General features: G+C 36.1%; 1 protein-coding gene and 1 long non-coding RNA gene across 2 annotated transcripts in view; both read left to right on the top strand.

The window, feature by feature from the left end:
- LOC113278192 overlaps nt 1-6,759 on the top strand; it is an 8,100-nt gene extending 1,341 nt beyond the window's left edge. Inside the window, exon 2 of the long non-coding RNA XR_003325352.1 lies at nt 5,602-6,759. This is a non-coding gene — a long non-coding RNA (uncharacterized LOC113278192). The remainder of the gene's footprint in view (nt 1-5,601) is intronic.
- LOC113278191 (germin-like protein subfamily T member 1) lies at nt 2,999-4,522 on the top strand. The gene has a single exon (XM_026527094.1). The coding sequence runs from the start codon at nt 3,613-3,615 to the stop codon at nt 4,300-4,302; it is 690 nt and encodes a 229-aa protein (XP_026382879.1). The 5' UTR covers nt 2,999-3,612; the 3' UTR covers nt 4,303-4,522.
- Nucleotides 6,760-22,845: the final 16,086 nt, after the last annotated feature.

The following is a 22,845-nucleotide window of genomic DNA, read 5'->3' on the forward strand; positions in this document are numbered from 1 at the left end:
TTTTTTTTTTTTTTTTTTTTTTTTGTTTTTTTTGTTATTGTTATTGTTCCTAACCCTAATCTTCACACGGCGTCAACAACTCAAGTGCCACATGTAAGATCACCATATGTCCTCTCTACTTTGTTTATATTTTTTTATTTTTCTAGACAAATAAAGCTCCCACGTTGAACGGTAAGGAAACTCTCGCTTCCTATTGGCCGAAATAGTCCTTTTTTGAGTTTGGTGAAATGTGTGTTTTGATGAGGACACTTGGCAACTTATGATTTGTTAAAAAAAATAGGGGCAAGAGAAAAGAAGCCAAATATAATTTGGAATTCACGCCATACTATGGGAAGGAAAAAAAAATTAATTTGGAATTTAAGCCGTAACTATGTTAGGAAGCCGTGAATACGTTAGGAAACCTTAAAAATAAAAATAAATAGCTAAAAATGGAATTCTAATAATGTATATAAATGTTGTAGTACAGCATGAATATATCCGAAACCGTAAGCTAAGTTGAACTACCGTATTTTGAAACCGTGAAGAAAAAGGAATTAACCTAAGAATTCTGATAATCTATATAAAGGAATTAACCAATTCTATGCGATCTAAATTTAATTCTAAAGTGGTTTGAATTTAAAAAAAAAAAATTCTGAAGGAAAGATGGGTTTCAAACCTAAAACCCATAATTTATTAGATTACCTCATTAAAATTGAGGTTTGAAGGGACACATAGCGGTGGAGAATCACCGATCCACCGATTGGAATCATGAAAACATGATAATTCAAGTACATCATAATGATACAACATAAAAAATACAAAATATAATGTATCCAAATTTCTGAAATACAATAATTGTACATAGTTGATCAAAAAGATTAATGATGTAATCCAAACAATGATCTTCTCATTAGACTTTAAACATTTAAATTTTTTTTCTTCATTAAGATATAATTCTTCATAAAAGGAATGATATGCTCCAACTATCATCACTACAACCCATTCCAGTAGCCATTGATCAACTTTGTAGGAATCTTGATCATCATCACGCCAGAATTGGTCATTTTTGAAGGTGTACTTGAATATACCATCAGACTCTATTAGAAAACCCAAAGGACAATAATAAATCGTTGTAGTAGCGATCGAAACATCATATGACAGAGAATTGTCATAGAGATAATATTTATTGAAAACGTAAAGGAATACAAAAAACAAGATCCTGATTTCGCAAACAAGTGCGATTTTATTTATTTAAACAGGATTTAGTGAATAAAACAATCTAGATTTGCTCGGAAGATATGAAATTCATATCTAAACCCGAGTAAATCTAGGCTTAGGATGAAGTAGATGGAAAAAAATAGGATTAGTTTTTTGGTAAAAGCTGTTTTGGCCGTTTAAATTTAATTAACACAAAATTGATTAAAAAGACCAAAATCAACAATTTCTGGATGAAATGGACAGTTAGATTTTGATACCGTTTAAATGGACAAAAATATAAAAATAGGCAGGATGTAACCAGTTTCATCGTGCCCATTTTCAAATATTTTTTCTTATTTTTAATTTACACAGGATATATCCAGTTTCATCCTTGCTATTTTTTAAATTTAAGCTAGGATGAAACCAATTTCATCCTTACTATTCTTTTTTTGCCATTTCACCCTAACTATTTTTTACTCGTCCATTTGAATTGTGATTTAAAAATATTTGGACAAATGACTCATTTTCCGTTTAATTAACAAGTCATTTAAAGTACGCGTGCATCAATAAACTAAAGCACAGGGGGGTGTTCTTAGCCATCCATCGTCTTTGTTAGTTGGGACAAATCTGGCCGTTAGTTTTTGATCTTGGGAATATGTAATCTATCGCTTAACAAAAAGTTCAAAAGTTCTTAACATTCTAAAACGTGCCACCACTTGATCAAATCTTGGCAGTTTCAATATGTAATCTAGGATTGCAAATTTGATTCAAAATTTTGTCCACGAGTACAAATCCTTTATTAGCGATTAATTAGGATTTATGTTATCCCAATAGTGGGAACCCGTGGGAACCGTAATTAGTCGGTGTTCAGGGAAACAAAGAACTTGCACTCTACATAATTTTCCAGATAGAAGTTCTTTCCCCTCCGTTTACGGGACCATATACATTGTTATTTTCCGACACGTATTTAATTTAAAAATCTACCTCCTCCAAATTTCCTTAATTGGAAAAATACAGGAAGTTAACAACAAAATATAAGAAGTTAACAACAAAATAAAGACAAATAAACAAAGGTAAAAAAAATTCACATATATTGGGAGAAAATAAAAGGAAAAGATAAATGAAATATGCACTCCGCCACACCAAATTAGGCCAAAATAAAAGGAAAAGATAAGCAAAATATGCACTCTGCCACATCAAATCAAAAATACATCATCAAGGGCGGGGCTAAGCCCCGCGCATACCAAACCAAAAGTGCATTGTCACGGGGCGGGATGAAACCCCGTGTATACCAAATCAAAAATGTATCGCCATGGGACAGGACGAAGTCCCGCGCATCCCAAATCAAAAATGCATTGCCACGGGCCAGGGCAAAGCCCCACGAGCACACCAAGTTAAAAGCAAAAAATAAATAAAATTTACACATATTCTCCACATATTTAATGTATTTGCGCTGCCACCCCAAATCAAAAATACATCGTCACAGGCAGGGCACAGTCCGCACACACCAAATCAAAAAAGAAAAATATGGCTGATGCGTTGCACATACACAAATCTAGTCTTTGTCTCTTCGTATTGGGATCGTAGCGGGTGGTAATCCGCCCAAAAGTATAAAGAAAGAGCACTGCAGAATGATAAGTTTCCCAAATTAGTTTGTCTCCTTTCCGTCTTTCTTCCCATATATGGATAATGCCAAACAAATCGTCACCTTTATAAATATTCTTCCCTTTTATGGATTATTAAGCATTTTCGGAAAGTCATTTGCCTTTATAAACACTGGAAAGGGACAGCACTGCTCAACCAATAATAGAGCCAAAATATCAGAAAGTGGGCAATCACCATGGGTTCACTGGGTTACGTCCCGAGATCACTCCCGCTAGGAAAGGTAATACGAAGGTGAGTTGAGTTTTGTTTACTCACAGTAAACAAGGTTTATCACATATTAGAAGGGTTGTATTTAGTTATAGTGTGGGTTGTATTTAGTCATTGCCTTGGCAAATGCCAAATAAACTGTGCTTCAACTTCTAAAAGCGAAAGAACTCGAAAGAAAAGAAAAAAGTTAAGTTGAATAATAGTATCAAACAACTTCTATAAATTAGAAGAAAAAAAAGAGACTCGTTGATCGACAAAATTCTGTTATGCTTCATAAAGAAAAGAGAAAAAATATTTACTTGTTCATCTTACCATAACACCAATGGTTAAACCCATACCTAATCAAAAGGGAGACAAACTAATTTGGAAAACTCATCACAGTCCAGTATTTGTTCTTTAATTTTTAGATGCCGTTTTTCAATGCAGCGGCACTAATTGAATTAAATAAAGAATACTGCCAATAAGTGAAATGTAACCTATATAAATACCTGCATATGCAACATAATTATCACAAAAACATTTGCTATTACAACTCCTCCATATCTCAAAGAAAGAAAGAAGGCCATGGCTGCAGCTAAGTTTAGTATCAAAACTGCATCATCATTCTTCCTAGTTCTTTATTCAACCATGATCCTATTTTTCGCTTTGCCATGCTTTTCTTCTGATCCAGACCCTCTGCAAGACTTTTGTGTTGCTGACTTGAACTCCACCACAACTACTGTGAATGGGTACCCTTGCAAGCCAGAGTCTCAAGTCACATCAAGTGATTTCGTGTTTAGTGGCTTGGTGGAAGAAGCGAGCACAGATAATCCCGAGGGGCTTGGAGTGAGATTCGGTAACGTTAAGTTCTTCCCTGGATTAAACACCCTTGGACTTTCAGTAAGCCGAATCGACCTCGCACCTGGTGGAATTGTTCCAGCTCACACACACCCACGAGCAAGTGAAATTAATTATGTCATGAAAGGGGAAGTCAATGTTGGGTTCATAAGTACTAAAAATGTTCTGTACTCGGGAGTACTGAAAGCTGGAATGATGGCTGTTGTTCCTCGAGGACTTGTGCACTATACAAAGAATGTTGGAGGGGAGAAGGCTGTCTTGCTAGCTATTCTCAATTGCCAACTGCCCGGAACTGTATCACTTCCTAGTAACATCTTTGGAACTAAGCCAACAATTCCTAATGATGTTTTATCAAAGAACTTCCGAGTTAATCAAACCGTCATCGCTAACATAAAGTCGAAGTTTGCTGCAATCTAAACAAAATACCTAAACATCTAGTGAATGGGCGGTTCTTTGGCTATTGTACCGCGGGAAGATAGGTCTCTTGTTTGTGTCTGCATGTCGAGTCTTGTTAAACAGTCCGTTGAATGTGTGAGTAGGTTCCACTCGAAGAGTCGATAATAAAGCAGCCGATGAGCTTGCTATGTTTGCTAGGTTTGGTTCTTGTTATCAAGAATGGTGGCAACAACCACCTTCTTTCCTGGAATCGTTCCTGTCTATGTGCAGGACTATGTATCTTTCTTATTTGGTTTTAATATAACTTTCTTATTTGGGTTTAATGTTTTCTACCTCCCAACTTGAGTCGCGTTGCTAAACTGAACCCCAAAACACTGAACCATGTGCCTGTGGATATATATGTATACATAGTTTAAACAAAAATCATTGCAAAATACGATAGAAAGAAGGCTTATCTCAGTTCTTGTGCCGAATTTATATTTCTTAGATAAATTATATATGTGTGTATGCAGTTCCCAGTTATTGTTGAATCATAAATATGGGCTGGTTGGCCAAATAGTGGACCGACCTATAGTTCATTTGACTTTGGTCATAGACTTCATTTTGGATTAGTTAGAGTGGAAAATTGCAGGTCATTAGCCAATTTCGATTAGGGGGACCGTATGAGCGATTTCTACAGATTCCGAATTAATTAATTATAGTGGCAGATTTGGGATGATGGTGCATATTTTGTGTCATGGGCCACAACTGGAGTTACACGTAAATTTTCTTCATCACCAATTCTTATTTTTGAACGAAAATAAACTTTTTATTAGCAGTATAGAGTCTGTGTAGACAGATGTACATCGAATTAAATACATCAATGAAGAAATATAATAACCAGTATAAGTAACGATGAAAATTCGTATTACAGACGAATTAGGGTACATCAAAAATACTAACCGCATGTAATTCCACAAAAATCATAACACATATTAGGAAGGTTTATAAATCTCATCAACCTTCTTAATATTTGAAATTCACTTTTTAACCTATACGAACTATTCATAAAAATTCAAGATGACCAAACTTGTAGTATAAAAATTATTTCAGAACTATTGAAATAGAAATTATAATTGGGGCTAGAAGATGATTTTTTTTTTAAACCATGACACTATATTGAATTTAGAAAGGAATTATACAAGCTGGCACAAGTAAGTTACACATTTGTCTAAATAAACAGGGGTTGCTTATTCCTAAGTTATTGTTGTTTCAAAATTCTTTGTTGGCTTCCATGTGTTGCGTGATAACTTATTCGCTGTTTGGTTGTGTTCCCAATAGATGTGATGGAGAGTGTATGGTATGGAATATCGCTAATGATATCTCTCAAGTACCATGGTGCATCGGTCCTGTTGTTAATGAAATGGATTAGGATGGCTGCTTCCGATCCAAAGCAGGTACTTTTGTGTTCTAACCGTCATAAACTTAGTCCACGTCTTTTCCTTAAAGTTGTGGTTATCCCTCACCATTGTGTCATTGGTGCTCCTGAACTGGTGGTGTATTTCCCAAGACTCGTAATATTGTTAGGCAAAGTCTCTATACCTAGAAGTGGTGGTATATTTCCCAGACTTGGTAAGCTGGACCATCTTGATGATGAACATCTTCATAATACATTTTAGCCGCACCAAGAATTCACTTGGCCATCCACAAGCCACAACTTTCTTTATACCTTTTTTTTTTGGTTTGGTATAGTGGTCTTCCACCCAAAAGTAAGGAGTCTGAAAAATAATATGTAGATATCTTCCAAGTTCCGACACAATAAAAACGGTGTAAAGTGTAAAGAAAGAGTATTAGAGTACTTTCCTTTCTTTCTTCATGTTCGGATTTTGACAATCTCATCGTTTTTTCTCTCCCATTTTCTCTCGGAACCAAAAAAAAAAGTACTTTCTTCAAAAATTTAAATCCTTGATCCTTCCGGTTTTGGTTTGATTTTTCAGATCTACCGGACGGATCGAGTTTGTTTCCTTGTATATATTTGTTTTTCAATAAAAAAATTGTTTCTAAACAATTTTTATGTTTTTCTGATTAGTCTGATGGTTTCACAAAATTATCAGGACCTGTTTTCATATTTTCTAATTAGATTTTTTTTGGTGGATTTGGATTTGGATTTGCATTGCTCTTGATGAAAACGATCTACTTCGTCAAATATGGAGATCGTTTATAAAGAAATTATTTGGGCATATTAATTCCCTTTTATGGAAGCATCTGATATCTTTGATGATCAAGAAACAAAATGGTTTAAAACCATTATAAGGATTTCCAATCCTTTAAAGGGCTGCAGAAGTTTAATAGGATTTTCATATCTCATTTCTTTAAGTTTCGATTGTAAATCTTGTACCATCTGTATTGTCCTGTTTATTAATGTAATTGATCAATGTAATCCTTCAAACCTCAATTTGAATGAGGTATTCTAATAAATACTCCCTTCGTCCCTAGTTATATGACATAGTTGTAGTTTGCACAATTTTTAAGACAAAGATGTTAGTAAAAATTAGAAATGCTTTATCTCTTAAACTATATCACGGTTTTTCGTAAACTTTATATCGTTGAAAAGAATTTTAAAACACCTACGTAACGGATATAAACATAACTATCAAATTATACATATTTCTTATAGTAACAAAAATAGGTCATCTATTTATGGGACAAAACTTAAAACCAAATAGGTGATCTAATTAGGGACGGAGGGAGTAAAATTTAGGGGTTTCTTGAAGCCCCTGTTTCCATCAAAAAAAAAAAATTAGAGTATGATAAGTTTCCCAAATTAGCTTGTCTCCTCTCGGTCTTTCTTCCCATTTATGGATCGTGCATTTTCAAAAAGTCGTTTACCTTTTATAAACATTCTTTCCGTTAATGGATAATGCATTTTCGTTTACCTTTATAAGCACAAGAGTCAAGAGTACACGACCTGTTGTAGAGCCAAAATGAAAATGTCGGTGGAATTTAGTTCTGTTCATCTAACCATAGGACATCTCTCCACAGTTGAATTTATAAATACGGATCCAATTAATAAACGAGACAAACTGTGTTCGACTGTAAGTTTCAGTATAATTGTTTAATTTTTTATTGGATGTGCCGATTGATAAACAATCCAGTTTAAGCACATCAACTGAAACATATAGAACTAGTCATCCATGCATGACCTACTAGTTCATCTGAATTTAAAAAAAAAAAACAGGAACCCAAATTGAACAACCAGTTCTTCATAAAAACAAACACAGAATCACAAAATCAAAAATTTACAATTAGGTCTAATATACAATTGCTTCAATTTTCTTTGGAGGCATCTTTTGATGCACAAACAATAAATTAAAATCAAAACTCAAAAGCACCATTAGTGAAGGCGGTGGTCGTAGGTAGAGTTTGAGTAGAAGTAGGTGGCTCATGACTGGGTGGTGGAGATGGAGAAGAAGGAATATTGATTTGTAGTTTAGGGTTTTTTTGGGGTTAGTTTTATTGATGGGTGTTAACATAAAATTGTTGTATCTCATTGATATGGGTCAAACAGGAAGTTCATCGGTCTTTTCTCTCTCCCCTTTTCTCTCGGAAACAAAGAAGAAAAAGAAAACTACTTTCTTCATAACTCAGATCCTTGATCCCTCTGGTTTTGGTTTGATTTTTCAGATCTACGGGACGGATCGAGTTTGTTTCCTTAAGAAAACTATATATTTACGTTTCAATAAAGAAAAATTGTTTCTAAACAATTTTTATGATTTTCTGATCGGTCTGATGGTTTCACAATACTATCATGACTTGTTTTCTAATTCTATTATTAGGGTATTTTGGTGGATTTGGATTTGCTTTGTTATCAAGCATGTGATGGATAAAAACGATATCCTTCGCCAGATATGGAGATCGTTTGTGAAGAATCTAATTTGGGCCTATTACTTCCCTTTTATGGAAGCATCTGATATATTTAATGATCAAGAACAAAATGGTTTGAAACCATAATTTCAACATAATGCAGAAATTCAATACGATTTGCTTATCTCGTTTATTTAAGTTTCGATTGTAAATCTTGTATAATCTGTATTGTCTTATTTATTGATGTAATTGATCAATGTAATCCTTCAAACCTCAATTTGAATGAGGTAGTCGTAAATAAAATCTAGGGGAGATTCAAAACCCCTATTTCCATAAAAAAAAGTATAGTATGTGATATTTTCTTGACCGATCGTGCATGTAATTTATTTATCAATTTCACTCCTTTGTGTTATCAAAAACGTTCTTTGAAAGTTAAAAAAGAGAAGTTGAACAGTTGATGGGATGGTCGACGTATACGAAGATGTTTAAGAATGAGAAATTGAAAAGTAAAAATAGTAGAAGTCATTTATGCACCGATTATTTTCTTTATTTTGAAATAAAATGAATTGATGTATTTAAAATTTTAAAATGCATTATTTTATACATTATTATCATTGTTTGAATCATCATATTTAAGCTTTGATTATAGATAAAATTTTGTAGAATGTACTAACTATATATTATAGGTAATCCATGGAAAACTCACCCCACATGGATAGTCTCCGTACACGTCGACCTGCCTTAATTTACGCCGGTAACATGGCAGATATGAATACTTTTTAGTGAACGGAACAGTGACTAGGATGGTATACCCTTCGGTTGGCCATCCCTAAAAAAGGACAAGCAATAATAAAGCCAAAATGTGAGTGCAACTTAGCAGGTAATTACTAGATTAACTGGGTTGGGTCAACCAAGAGGTGTGTCTTGGAGATGCTTTGAGTGAGTGAATGTTTATTTAAATTTAAAGATAGGATGATGATGCGATCTAAAAATCAGGATCATCCGAAAAAGTCTAACCAAGAGGTGTGTCTTGGAGATGCTTTGAGTGAGTGAATGTTTATTTAAATTTAAAGATAGGATGATGATGTGATCTAGACTTTCTCCTGACCCCCATTTATTCATGTCATCTATTTTTATGATTTTGATTTTTATATTGGTTATGAAAATTCGGTGAAACAAGTCACGTTATTTTAAAATGTTTACCTATTGCATTGGAGATTCTTTGGGTGAGTGAGAATGGGAGGTTGATGATTGTTCACGCTATGCATTATGATGACACGAAACCCATTATACGTACGAAAATATTATTCTACAAGGTGCTTGGCCATTGCTGACGAAAATGTATTCCTACTTGTAAAAGAATCCTATTATTGGGCCTGTTGGAGGTGAGTTTTTGGGGGCTAAAATGCTTTGTGTAGACAAAAAATGGATAGGGGGAGATCTCAACTGATTAAAAAGTCAGATTTACCCTTTCCTAATAAATCAATTTTAAAAACAAATCTTATATAATCAAAACCTATTCCTAATTCAAGCCCAAAAAATCAAAACCATTTTATTTCATTTTCTCTCTTGTTCTTCTCAAAAACACTCTCCAAAACCTCTCAAAAACACTTTCCAAAACCTAACAATATCTCCCTTTCTTCTCCACTGATTTCTGAAGCAGCTCAAGATGGCAGCAAGATCAGGAGTGACAAGATCCGGCCGATTGAACCCTGATTCTGAAACATGGCAAGTTATTGATGTTCCTTTTAATGGAGGTGTGGTGAACCAATCTGTTCAAACACTTACGAATCCTCCACAAATGACTCCTACTAGGTAAGACTCGAAAAACCCACCAGTTATTTCACCATTAGATTGAAAAAAGGTACGATTGATGATTTTAGGGTTTTCAAAAATAGTTTTCTGAAGCGTGTACGGCTAGGATATCATATCGTCCTGGCCGTAATGTATACCTAACGGCCAGAAAATCAAGAACTCACAGCCGTTATTGTCACAAGCGGTTAGGAAAATTCGAGATCCCAACCATGACATATTATTACGGATGAGACTTTCCCAGCCATAAGTTGTCCTGTGTTTGCAGAATAAAAATTGGGTGCTGATTGTTTCGGCTGGGATTTTCCCAACCGTTACCAAAATTTCCTAACCATTATTTATAGTTTCCAACCGATACTGCTTTTACGGTTAGTTCGTCTGCGTGTTTCTTAGCCGAGACTATGATTACAGTTACGATGTCTCACTTTTCCCAGCCGATAGATTGTTAGACTGATAGGTTGTCTGTTATTTCCTAACCGTAATTTATCACTACGTGTGAATTGGTCCTATCTTCTGATATGTTTTTTTAGGAACCCTGTGAAGGAGAATAAACCCCAGGATCTACCAATGTGTGATATTTCTACGATGTTAGTACGTAGGCTAAGTATGATCTCAGGCTTCAGGAGTTACATAATCCAGCGAAAGATGATCTCTATACTAACAACGAGGATGATTGGATTAGTCTTTCCCAAACTCCCGACAGTTCTTCATCATCTTGTGAGGGTGTTCCTCCCATTGTTGGTCGTAGTGGATGATTGTAGCTTATGTACTTGTTTAAGTCATTCTAGCTTATGTTTATGCAGACTTTTAGCATGTTTTAAGTTATGGATTTGGGTGATTTTCTTTTCAGACTTACTTTTCTTTATGCAGACTTAACCTTGAATGAGTGGATACTAGTGTTTTGATTCTTAATTTATCAGATTCTTGTTTAAGTATAATATGATACTAACATTGTAGGGAAATTTACGGCCAGGATTACCAGCCGTAAGTTGGATTGACGACTAGGATTACCAGCCTTAAAACTGACAGTACCCATAAATACGGGCAGGAATCCTAGTCTTAATTGTTTTTACGGTTTGGTGTCTCAGCCGTAACGGAGTAAAATCTGAAACTGATATTCCAGGAAGAGTTACGACCAGGATTACCAGCTGTATAACTGACAGTACTTAGAAATACGGGCAGGAATCCTAGCCGAATTTTTTTCTACGGTTAGGTGTCTCAGCCGTAATTCTGCGAATAGCTCACTTGGGTCATTACGGATGGGTCGTGTCAGCGTATGATCTGACCGTAAATACCTCTAAATAACCACATTTTTATCATATTATCATTGTAAACACATAATAAGAGTAAAACTAGATTCTTCATATATAATTAGTGATTCAAAATACATAGGTTCACACCACATTGTTATCATATTATCATTTTAATCACCTTTCTACAAAAAACATTGTTATCACTAACCTTCACACCACATTTACTCATAGTCATCCTCATCGGAATCCATTAGTAGACAAGGGTCGTTCCTCGAAATCTATAATGCATCCCAAGTATGAAATATTTCCTCGAACCTATGACACCAACCCAATGGTATTTCGTCGTCACCATCGTCTCCGTTCCTTAATGGAGGTAAGGGGCATCCATCTTTCAATTGGAGGCCGATATAATGGTTCATGTTCATGAACCCCTTGATGAATATCTTTGGAGATTCTTCTTCGGTAAAAATACGTCTTGTTGGTGCGTATGTAACACTATGTGCATAGGAGATGGAATGAATAATGTAATGGAATGAGTTGGCGAGTAGATAGTGATAGACGCATTTATGTGTCTAATATATCTCAATCGTATATAGTGTTAGTGCTCGATTCTATACTTATTTGGTTATTTTATTTATTTGTAGGTGTTTTTAGAAGAATAAGGTTTTGCGGCAAAATTGGCTAAAAATATGGCATTTGGACCTCTGTAGATAGCATACCGGAAGCTCCCCAGAAGTGTACCAGAGGTACCCCAAAAATAGCTCGGAGGAACCACGAAAAAGTGCGGAAAACATCCCAGAAGAATTGCTAAAGGCACTCCTAAGTTGGATAAGGGGCAACCCATTTCAGGGCATGTGCTAAAAGGACACCATAACTGGATTAGGGGGAGGTCAGTTTCCTTCTCAAAATTCAAAATAGAAACTGGCGGGAAAAATGGCAGCAGCGAAGAACAGTTTTGAAAGTGGAATTTGAGCGAGTTTTGAGGAAATTCAATGGATGTATTTGGTACGTATGGACTCTAGAAGACATAACAGGCCTGTTGCAAGAAATTAGACCCAACCAATTGGCTGGATAAGCCGGAAGAAGAGATCAAATTCCAGGCATAGAGACGTGTCCTGCTGTTCACTGTCGAAGATTTTGTGGAGATTTTGGGAGACTTTTACGCTGGATAATCATGTATTTGGTCCTTTTCAAGTCATAGGAAGAGTTTGGTGGCTATTTTATAGCTAACAGTCACGTACAAAGCAACAGAAAAGAGATTTCTCTCTCAACTGCACGTGAAGAAAAAGGGAGATAAACTCGGATTTAATCGAGTTATTTGGACCCTGTTGTGTATATAAAGGTTGTTGAGAAGTGGTAGAGGGTTTTTATCAAGAGTTTGGGGAAGGTTTGAGACGCAGAGGAGCGAAGAAGAAGGATTAGAGGCAATTCCCACCTGCTGCTGCTGCTGCCATTAGAGGACCTTGAAGAACACGAAGAACAGACTGCACAGAGCAGTCTTATTTTCCGCAGCATAAACAGCAGCAGCGGAGTGTCGTTACTTACTGCAGTTCCCTGGTATCGTTCTTCTCTGGACGCTTATAGAGGGTCGTAGTTTCACTGTTTTATATTTTTCACTCTTTTAATCATATTTTGAGCATCAAGTATGTATTTTGAGAACATGATTATTATGAGTAGCTAAACCCCAATACTGGGATGATGGAGGAAGCTGTTTTTCAGCCATGTGGTTATTTAAATAATTCTTAGTTCACTTTTTGCACCGATTTTAATTGATTTATGATTTCAATTAATTACTTGTGATTTTGTTTTATGGAACATGCTTAGTCCTAGGGATGCTTGATGTGCCATGCTTATAATATACAAGTAATATTTTATGGAAACTAATTTGGCAAAGATAGAGTTAATATTTGTTTTATTTTGAGCTATAATCGCCTAGGATTATTATCTGAGCCACTTGAATATGAAACACATTGGAATCCTAAGTCCTGGTTCCTCTTGATCTTGTGACATATTTTCTGTATATATCTTTATTTTTAAATCTTTACAAGTCCGAGCAACGAACTCTTATTTACCGCAATCGAAATACTACAACAAAATGGTGCCGATGACGCGGACTTGTATATAGATTTGTTTTTAGGTTTAATTTTTTTTTATTTATTATTATTTGTTCCTTTTTACGTTTCGTTTTGTGTCTTTGATTTACAGGTTCGAAGTGGAATACTAAGGACTTGGGAACAAAAAGCTTAAAGCTAAAAGAGAAGAAAAAAAAAGACATAATTTTTTTTTAGGATTTAATTTTTATTATTATTTTTTTTATTTTTTTGTTTTTTTGTATATAGCTTCTATTTATTTATTTTTAGAATTTGTAAATAGGCTTTATTAGTCATAATTTTTGTAATCTTTGGACTTTTTATTTGGACTTTATTCTTGACTTTGGACAATTTATTTTAATTTTTAACCCTACGGAAGGGTCTTATTATTAATAAAAAAATATTATTAAATTGTTTGCAGGGAAGGACGACGATTACGAGGACGGGGATTTGATTAGGAATACCACTGTTTTAGACGATGTAGTATTTCCTTTTGATTGCGAAGCCGATAGTGGTTTAGAGGAACGGGTTTATTCTGAAAATGCTGTTTTAGAGTCTATCGACTTAGAAACAATAATCTTAAATGAAGAACATAGACCCGTAGAGATGAGTAAAGATGCACTACCTGATAAAAACTTAGAAGAATCAATTGACCACTTCCAAGAATCTGATGATCTAGAAATTAGGGAGATTGTGGCTAGTCTATCTAGAGACACTGAAAACTCTAAGTTTGGGGGTGATTATCACTTTCCTAGTGCTTTACCTTTAACTCTCAGAAATTCCCCTCACATAGGACTTGATATCCATGCCTCAACCATCTTACAAGATTATCTTCATATTAGGTTTCCCGAACCTAATGATGTCCTGAAAAAAGTTCAGTCGTTAGAAACCCATCCTCTGGTTGATGTAGTTTGCCCAAGCTATGATACCCAGATTGACTTTGTTTTCCCACCAAATAGTTTTCTTCCAATTGTGGGAACGTATATATTTCAAATGTGTCACTTATTAAGTTCTGAGACTAAGCCTAAGTACTTTAGGAAATTAGAATCGACACATTTGCTTCAGAATGACCACTACTCTGACTGTGGTCAACTATGTAAGTCATACCTAATTGACTTATAGGATCCTAAATTATTTAGGTTATTTTGTGATTCCAGGTTCTTATCTGAGTTTTTCCAGACTCTAGGACCTAATAATTTGGATCCTACCTATGAGGAAATGCATCCGAGGAAAATAGTCTATTTAGACCCCTTCATAGAACCTGAACCTGAAACGCAATTAGTGATAGTTATCCAGAAACTAGGTAAGGGCATGCTAGTCTTGTACATTTTCTTGGTTCACTGCAGTTTCCTTTTGTCAGCTCTTTTTGGTTTTAAAGACCCACAGTTATTCGAACTACTGTTATACGGTTCGAGTTGACTAAACCTTTTCTATGTCTGGCTGAAGACTTTAAACTTAGCACTTCTTGGGAGGTAACCCAATCTCATGCAACACGGTAATATCTTTCCTTAACTCTTTTGCTTCAAATGGTAACAGTTTCTCCTTGTTCGTGCTTTTAATTTTATCTTTAGAACATTGAGGACAATGTTAGATTTAAGTTTGGGGGTATGGGAGAAACTTTTTAGTTGCAGTATGAATAAATAAACTCCAGAACCTAGAAATTTATGCCTATTGAGGATTGCACTAACTAATCTAAGTGGATGGAAGCATTTTGGTTGTAGGAGTTGAGGAACCAATCTGATTAGATGGCAACATCTAGAAGAGTCTATTCATAAAAGCACAGAGCTCAGGTGTTAGAAATAACATGATAGTTTCACCATATCTCATTGAGTCCTTTTCACTTCTGTTTTTATTTTTTCATTTTAAACTATGTTTCTCTAAGTGATTAGGTGGGGCTCACGATTCAAGTTGTTACCACTGCTAGGGTGAGATAGAGTGATTGAGATACCAAAAAAAAATAAAAAATTGAGACCAGACCATTAGACCAAAACGGAATAAGATTCAATAAAGTCGACCACTGGAACCCTTGTATATGCTAGTTGTGTTGACCTAGATTTAGGGTTATTAACCACTGGTTCCCTTGTATATGCCGGTGAGTTGATACTAGTCAGACTATCTCAGTCATTTAGGATAAGTTTATTTTGGCAGTGGCCTTCAGACAGATATGAGAAACACCGTTCACCTAGTTAACATCCAAACCATATATGTTTTTCTATATCCATCTTCTTGATCCATCCATGTGATTAGTTTTGACTCCGAATATGATGTCCATAGTGCAACTATCTGAGTAAAGCTCTGTCACTTTATATGAAATTTAGTATGCTTGAGTGCAAACTCGTGTACAACAATTGGAATTTCGCATCAGGGTACTTCTTCCTGTAGTCAATAAGTATGTCAACCAAGGAGATTCATTAGTGCCTTCCAAGGTTCTGTGTAGATAGCTAAGGTCTGGAGTACAGGTTTTGTAGGTACACCTCTGGTAAACCCACCCGAGACTATAACTCGGCCACTAGGGCCACCTAGGCGTTTAAAGGCTTATTGCATACGCTAAATGCAATCGACGAAGCCTGCGACAGTGAGTTAGGATTTTATTTTCTATTTGATTTACTCGGGACTAGCAAATAATAAGTTTGGGGGTATTTGATAGACGCATTTATGTGTCTAATATATCTCAATTGTATATAGTGTTAGTGCTCGATTCTATAATTATTTGGTTATTTTATTAATTTGTTGGTGTTTTTAGAAGAATAAGGTTTTGCGGCAAAATTGGCTAAAAATATGGCATTTGGACCTCTGTAGATAGCATACCGGAAGCTCCCCAGAAGTGTACCGGAAGTACCCCAAAAATAGCTCGGAGGAACCACGAAAAAGTGCGGAAAACATCCCAGAAGAATTGCTAAAGGCACTCCTAAGTTGGATAAGGGGCACCCCATTTCAGGGCATGTGCTAAAAGGACACCATAACTGGATTAGGGGGAGGTCAGTTTCCTTCTCAAAATTCAAAACAGAAACTGGCGGGAAAAATGGCAGCAGCGAAGAACAGTTTTGAAAGTGGAATTTGAGCGAGTTTTGAGGAGATTCAATTGATGTATTTGGTACGTATGGACTCTAGAAGACATAACAGGCCTGTTGCAAGCAATTAGACCCAACCAACTGGGCTGGATAAGCCGGAAGAAGAGATCAAAGTCCAGGCAGAGCGACGTGTCCTGCTGTTCACTGTCGAAGATTTTGTGGAGATTTTGGGAGACTTTTACGCTGGATAATCATGTATTTGGTCATGTTCAAGTCATAGGAAGAGTTTGGTGGCTATTTTATAGCTAACAGACGCGTACAAAGCAACAGAAAAGAGATTTCTCTCTCAACTGCACGTGAAGAAAAAGGGAGATAAACTCGGATTTAATCGAGTTATTTGGACCCTGTTGTGTATATAAAGGCTGTTGAGAAGTGGTAGAGGGTTTTTATCAAGAGTTTAGGGAAGGTTTGGGACGCAGAGGAGCGAAGAAGAAGGATTAGCAGCAATTCCCACCTGCTGCTGCTACTGCCATTAGAGGACCTTGAAGAACACGAAGAACAGACTGCACAAAGCAGTCTTATTTTCCGCAGCAGCAGCGGAGTGTCGTTACTTACTGCAGTTCCCTGGTATCGTTATTCTCTGGACGCTTATAGAGGGTCGTAGTTTCACTGTTTTATATTTTTCACTCTTTTAATCATATTTTGAGCATCAAGTATGTATTTTGAGAACATGATTATTATGAGTAGCTAAACCCCAATACTTGGATGATGGAGGTAGCTGTTTTTCATCCATGTGGTTATTTAAATAATTCTTAATTCACTTTTTGCACCGATTTTAATTGATTTATGATTTCAATTAATTACTTGTGATTTTGTTTGATGGAACATGCTTAGTCGTAGGGATGCTTGATGTGCCATGCTTATAATATACAAGTAATATTTTATGAAATCTAATTTGGCAAAGATAGAGTTAATATTTGTTTTATTTTGAGCTATAATCACCTAGGATTATTTTCTGAGCCACTTGAATATGAAACACATTGGAATCCTGAGTCCTGGTTCCTCTTGATCTTGTGACATATTTTCTGTATATATCTTTATTTTTAAATCTTTACAAGTACGAGCAACGAACTCTTATTTACCGCAATCGAAATACTACAACAGATGGCCACATATTGGCATTCTCATCCAATATTCACTTGTCAAACACTTGTTGCCCATTAAACGCTGTTCAAATGCTTTGAACTCCTCGTTTAGCATCGCCTCCGTGTCATTTATTTCGAGTCTCATCATTGGCTTGTAGAAATTGGGGAAACCACGTAGTTCAAGCAAACACTTTTGCCTTACATAAGTAATTTGGTCGTCACCCAATTATTTTGCCTCCTCAAAAGGTCCAAGTTGATCTACGAACACATGGTAACCACAATTTCCGTCGCCCTCAACATCGTCGGTGGATTTGATGTACTCATGAATAAAATGTGGTAAAAAGTGCATGTAATTTTTGTATATCGTGTAGGTAGGTCGGATATAATTACCTTCCTCATCTATAGGGGTGATTTCATCGGAACTACATCCAAGATAACCGTCTCTTTCTCACCATCAAGGTTACAAACAACTCTTTGTGGGGTGATTTGTGATGGTTCAACCATCGCTGCTTTTCCTTTGACATCATTACCTCGGCTTCTCGCTAATTGCTTAATACCAACCGCACCACCAACTTTTCTTTGGACACTACTAGCTTCTTTTGTTGTTGAACCTTGTTGGGATGAAACAACCGGGTCTTTAATTTTGACTTCACTAACAACTTTTTTTCTTTTTGAATTTTCTTGGGATGCAACAATCACATTCTTCTTACGGCATTTTACCTTCATTTAACTAGCTCGGCTTGGTCCGACTTTTTCCATTTCTTTTCGTTTAAGTTCGTACAACTCGTTCAACTTCTCAAAACCCGAAAGATCTCTTCGCATTGAAGGAGTCAATTTTGGACCCTGTTGAACCTTTATCTTAGCTTTTGCCCTTTCCTGTTTCTTTGTTATTTTCTTCGAAGGCCTACCCTTGCCTTGCCCCTTGTTAGGTTCTGAAATATCATCTCTAGTGAATGAACGTTTGAATTTCTGCATTTCATACAACCAAAGTTGTCTTTGCGCCGGTAGTAAATAAGAATACTTCTCAAAAAGTTCCTTGTGTACCTCCGTGTCGCAAAACACGTCCCCAAAACCTTGATCTGGTGATGGATCTTTAAAATCTAGTTGTTTCCATAATGGATCTATATCTTCGATCGGAATCATCCTTGTGGGATAATTTGCTACCGCATGCCTACATAGGAGCCCCATAGCCGACTTATTGGGAGAATTACATCTCATTCCCGGTGGAAAATTGTGTTCCTCCCAAGCCTCCACTTCCGTTATCATTTTTAGGATTGCCCATTGAGAAACATATAAACTTATTCCCCAGAGCCAAGGGCTTTCCCGGTAGTCGACAACCGTTCTAGATCGACTCTTTTCAAAATTCCCTTTAATTCTATCGAGATCACGCTTGAAATACTCGACCATATCTTCAAAAACAACAACTAATCCACCATCACAACCATATAACTTACTCTTGAACCGATAGCGAGCCGACTCCACCGTGCTTGTGGCTTGATTGTCATAATGTCTATAACGGTTTACCCATGTAATAAAAAACTTTTCTTTGTGGCGATCTAATAACTCTTTCTTCAAAGATGTTATAACATCCATGTAGGTTGACCATTTTTCCATTACAAAATGCTCCGTTAGGAAATATAATGGTTCCGTGAGCGACCATATTAGTTGTTCCCAATTAACTTGAAAATCCTCCCATAGCACCTCGACTATTTTGTCATTCATCTCAAACTTTTCTTTCTCTTTCATTATAGATAGTTGACAATGAGGATGAGTTTTGGGGGTTTAACATCTTCATGCCACTAAGAATATCAATAGGTCTTGTGCGTCTTTTACTCAACACGTGTACTAACTCCTTTTCTAAGGGGTTAAGCCTTGCAAAATAAGGATGGTTGATCAGACTCTCCGGAATAGGATGATTATGATAACCCGAGACGACTTTAGCCATATACCACACTTTCTTATCGTCGTTATATTTAAACTGAAGCTTAAAAGGGAATCCGCACTTCTTCGTATTATGTACTCCCTTCTTCCTTGTGGTTTTTCGTATATATTCACTACCCTTTTTCCAACGGCTCTCATACTTTCCACTACATTCGCAAACCATTTGAAAGCCGTTGAATGTAACTTATTTATTCTGGACAATGATGCGCATCTTTTTCAACCCTTGTGATCGATCCCACTTCTTTGCATCTTCCTTATCTTTCCACTCATAGTTGTTTGCATACTGAGCACTTGTGTCCTCTGAAACTTGCCCAGATTAGGTTTGATCTTCCATAACCTCCTCTTGGTCTTCCATAACCACCTCTTGGTCTTCCACCGGAATGTACGGTACAATCTATAATAAAATGAAATTTGTCACATCATTATTCACAAAAGAAATTTAAACACATAAAAACGGTTGGGCCGACAAGTGATAATCCATCCGTCCATGAGTATACGGCTGGGTCGTCAAGTGATATTCCAGATCTCACAATATAAACGGCTGGGTCGAAAAATGATATTCTATCCGTCATCACTTACATGGCTGGGTCGAAAAGTATATTTCTGAACCGTAAACCAGTTACGTCCAGGAATCCAGGACGTAAATTTCCCTGTAACTGGAAGAGTCATTTTACGGCCTAGAAAATGAGTCGTAAAACAAGTTACGTGTAGTTGCAGGAAAACCTACAACCACACCTCGATGTATCTAAACAATAACCTAAGTAATCATAATGAATTCTTTTATTCATTATCAAGGTTATAATTGGATACAAAGGATTACAATGACTTTACTTGCTCTTCAAATAAACTTTCTCTCTCCTAGTTTCTTTTCTCACTCACACTAGAAGATCCCCCCTCTATATAATGACTTCTTCCCTTTATATATGATTCCTTATAGTGGATGACATCTAAGAGACCCACTATTTTCGGAATCACTGTGCGTTACATTCGCTCATGTATACTCACTCATTCTCGCACAGCTTATACTTCGCATAGATCATTATACTTTACTCGTGACTTTGTTGACATCATCCAATACGTCATTTCAACTTTACCATGTGCGATAGTCTTCGCTTACATCAGATAATCCTTACTTCGCATACTTATTGATATGTTCGATATTTCATTCCTACATTGTGCCTCTTCTCATTTCGCTTACATTGTGAAGTGAGCGATATGAGAAATTTCCATCCTATAATATCGCATGTATGTATCATTTCGTATTCTATCTCGCCGACATTCCTCCATAATTCCAGTTTTCTTTAATTACGTGTGCGTTTTTAACCACTTGTTATCTGACACGTCTTTTTAACCGCCTGTTTTTATCCGTTCGTTCCTCGCATTAATGAAATGGAATCTCGAAAAATGGGACTAACTTTTCCTTATATATCTTCTTTCGTCTTCTTATTTCTATTTTACTGTTTCATCTTCTCTGCTACTGCTTTCACTGATCTTGATTTTATCAAAACTAAAACTTATTTCACCAAATAATTTACTTCTTTTGCTCATCTTCATTCCCATTCTAAAAATGGCTCCTGCTGGTAAGAAGATGGAGACAAAATTCAACAAGTTAAAGGACGAACTCCATTCTAGAGGTTACTCACTTTCTCTTCCTTCATCATCTGGCAATTCATCCAAACTCAATCTTGATTTGATCAATTTCGAAAAATGGAATAATCAAAGAGTTATTGATTCATTGGGACAACTTTCTATTCTTCTAATTCCCTTTTTCAACCCAGGAATTCCCCTATTCTATGAAATTCTTACTGATGATCGATTCGCACGGGGAATATTCCAACTAAGTGGTGATGCGATCAGAATAACTTTGGAATATTCTCGACGTGCAGCTGGTTTAGAGACCTCTTATCCTTATGAGGTGCGAAATGAATCGCATCGTGATAAGGTCATCAATTCTACCGAATATACTCTTGATAACTTCTTCAAAAATTACTATGTTGCAATTATGAAAAGAAATTCAACTAAATGGGTCGTTCGCTTAAGAAGAAAAGATGGCATGGCTGAAAATAATAAGATCATCCTAGATGTTGATTGGAATGACAAATATAAAAGTACTACTCGCAGATCTAATGACTCAAGATGGCTTAATTGCCCTGTCATTCTAGAGGGTCCTTATATTTCTGGTAAAGCTAAAGATGGCTTTGATATTCCTCTTCCCGAAAAGTTTTCATATTACCAACCTTGGAAATTTGTACTTTCCGAAGCTGAGACAGAGAAAGTGGTATGGGGGCTTCGCATAAATGTTCTCAATCTCGCATAATTTCCTTCCAATTTCTTATTTTCCCATTTTTTTTTATTTGCAGGCTGCTAAGAGGGCCAAGACTTCACACAATGCATCAACTTCGCAAAATAATAAAGTAGGAAAAATTTTGTTTACCTTTAACAATATTGTTGCCTCTCTTTCTTATCTTGATTATTCGTGTAGGTGAAACCTTTGTGTGATAATACTTCAGGTAAAGGTAAGAATATTCTTGAAAGGCCTACGTCTAAGTCTTCGTCAAAAACGACATCTTCAATGGATGATCTCTCCAGGATGCGTAAAAGATACGATTCTTATTCAAGTTCGGAGTCTAGTGAGGACGACATTCTTTCTGCTAAGGATTCATAAGTTTACTCTTCTTTGAAAGAGTTATCCAATCTTTTTGCTGGAGATCTTTTGACTGTTGTTGATAATGAAGAATTGAATCGTGCCTTTGGAATGGTCTCTAAAATATGCGATGCTCCTACTTTAGATGATCCATCTCTTCGTGGAGCTTCCTCTGCGATAAATCCAAACCTCCAATTCACATTCGGCTCTTTGGTAATATTTGCAACTTTACCTTTTGTTTTTTCTTTAGTCTTGATTTATTCCTAACTACAATACTTCCTTTCGTTCTCGCAAGGAGCCCGTTTATCTTATGTAATCTCCTCAGACTACCAAAGGAGACTTATGAAGCTTGAGAAAGAAATTGTTAATCTTAAAACTGAGAATTCGACCAATTCTGAGTTGATTTGCAGAGCCCGAGAAAGAAATGATGAACTAAAGTAGGATTTCCCATTGAGAAACATATAAACTTATTCCCCAGAGCCAAGGGCTTTCCCGGTAGTCGACAAACGTTCTAGATTGACTCTTTTCAAAATTCCCTTTAATTCTATGTAGATCACACTTGAAATACTCGACCATAGCTTCACAAACAAAAACGAATCCACCATCACAACCATTTAACTTACTCTTGAACCGATAGTGAGCCGACTCCACCGTGCTTGTGGCTTGATTGTCATAATGTCTATAACGGTTTACCCATGTACTAACAAACTTTTCTTTGTGGGGATCTAATAACTCGTTTTTCAAATATGTTATAACATACGGGTAGGTTCACCATTTTTCCATTACAAAACACTCCCTTAGGAAATATAATGGTTCCGTGAGCGA

This window comes from Papaver somniferum, chromosome 5 (assembly GCF_003573695.1).
Source record: "Papaver somniferum cultivar HN1 chromosome 5, ASM357369v1, whole genome shotgun sequence".
NCBI classification, from domain to species: domain Eukaryota; kingdom Viridiplantae; phylum Streptophyta; class Magnoliopsida; order Ranunculales; family Papaveraceae; genus Papaver; species Papaver somniferum.

Coding starts and splice junctions, on each gene's coding strand:
- LOC113278191 (XM_026527094.1), top strand. CDS start 3,613: ATGGCTGCAGCTAAGTTTAGTATCAAAACTGCATCATCATTCTTCCTA.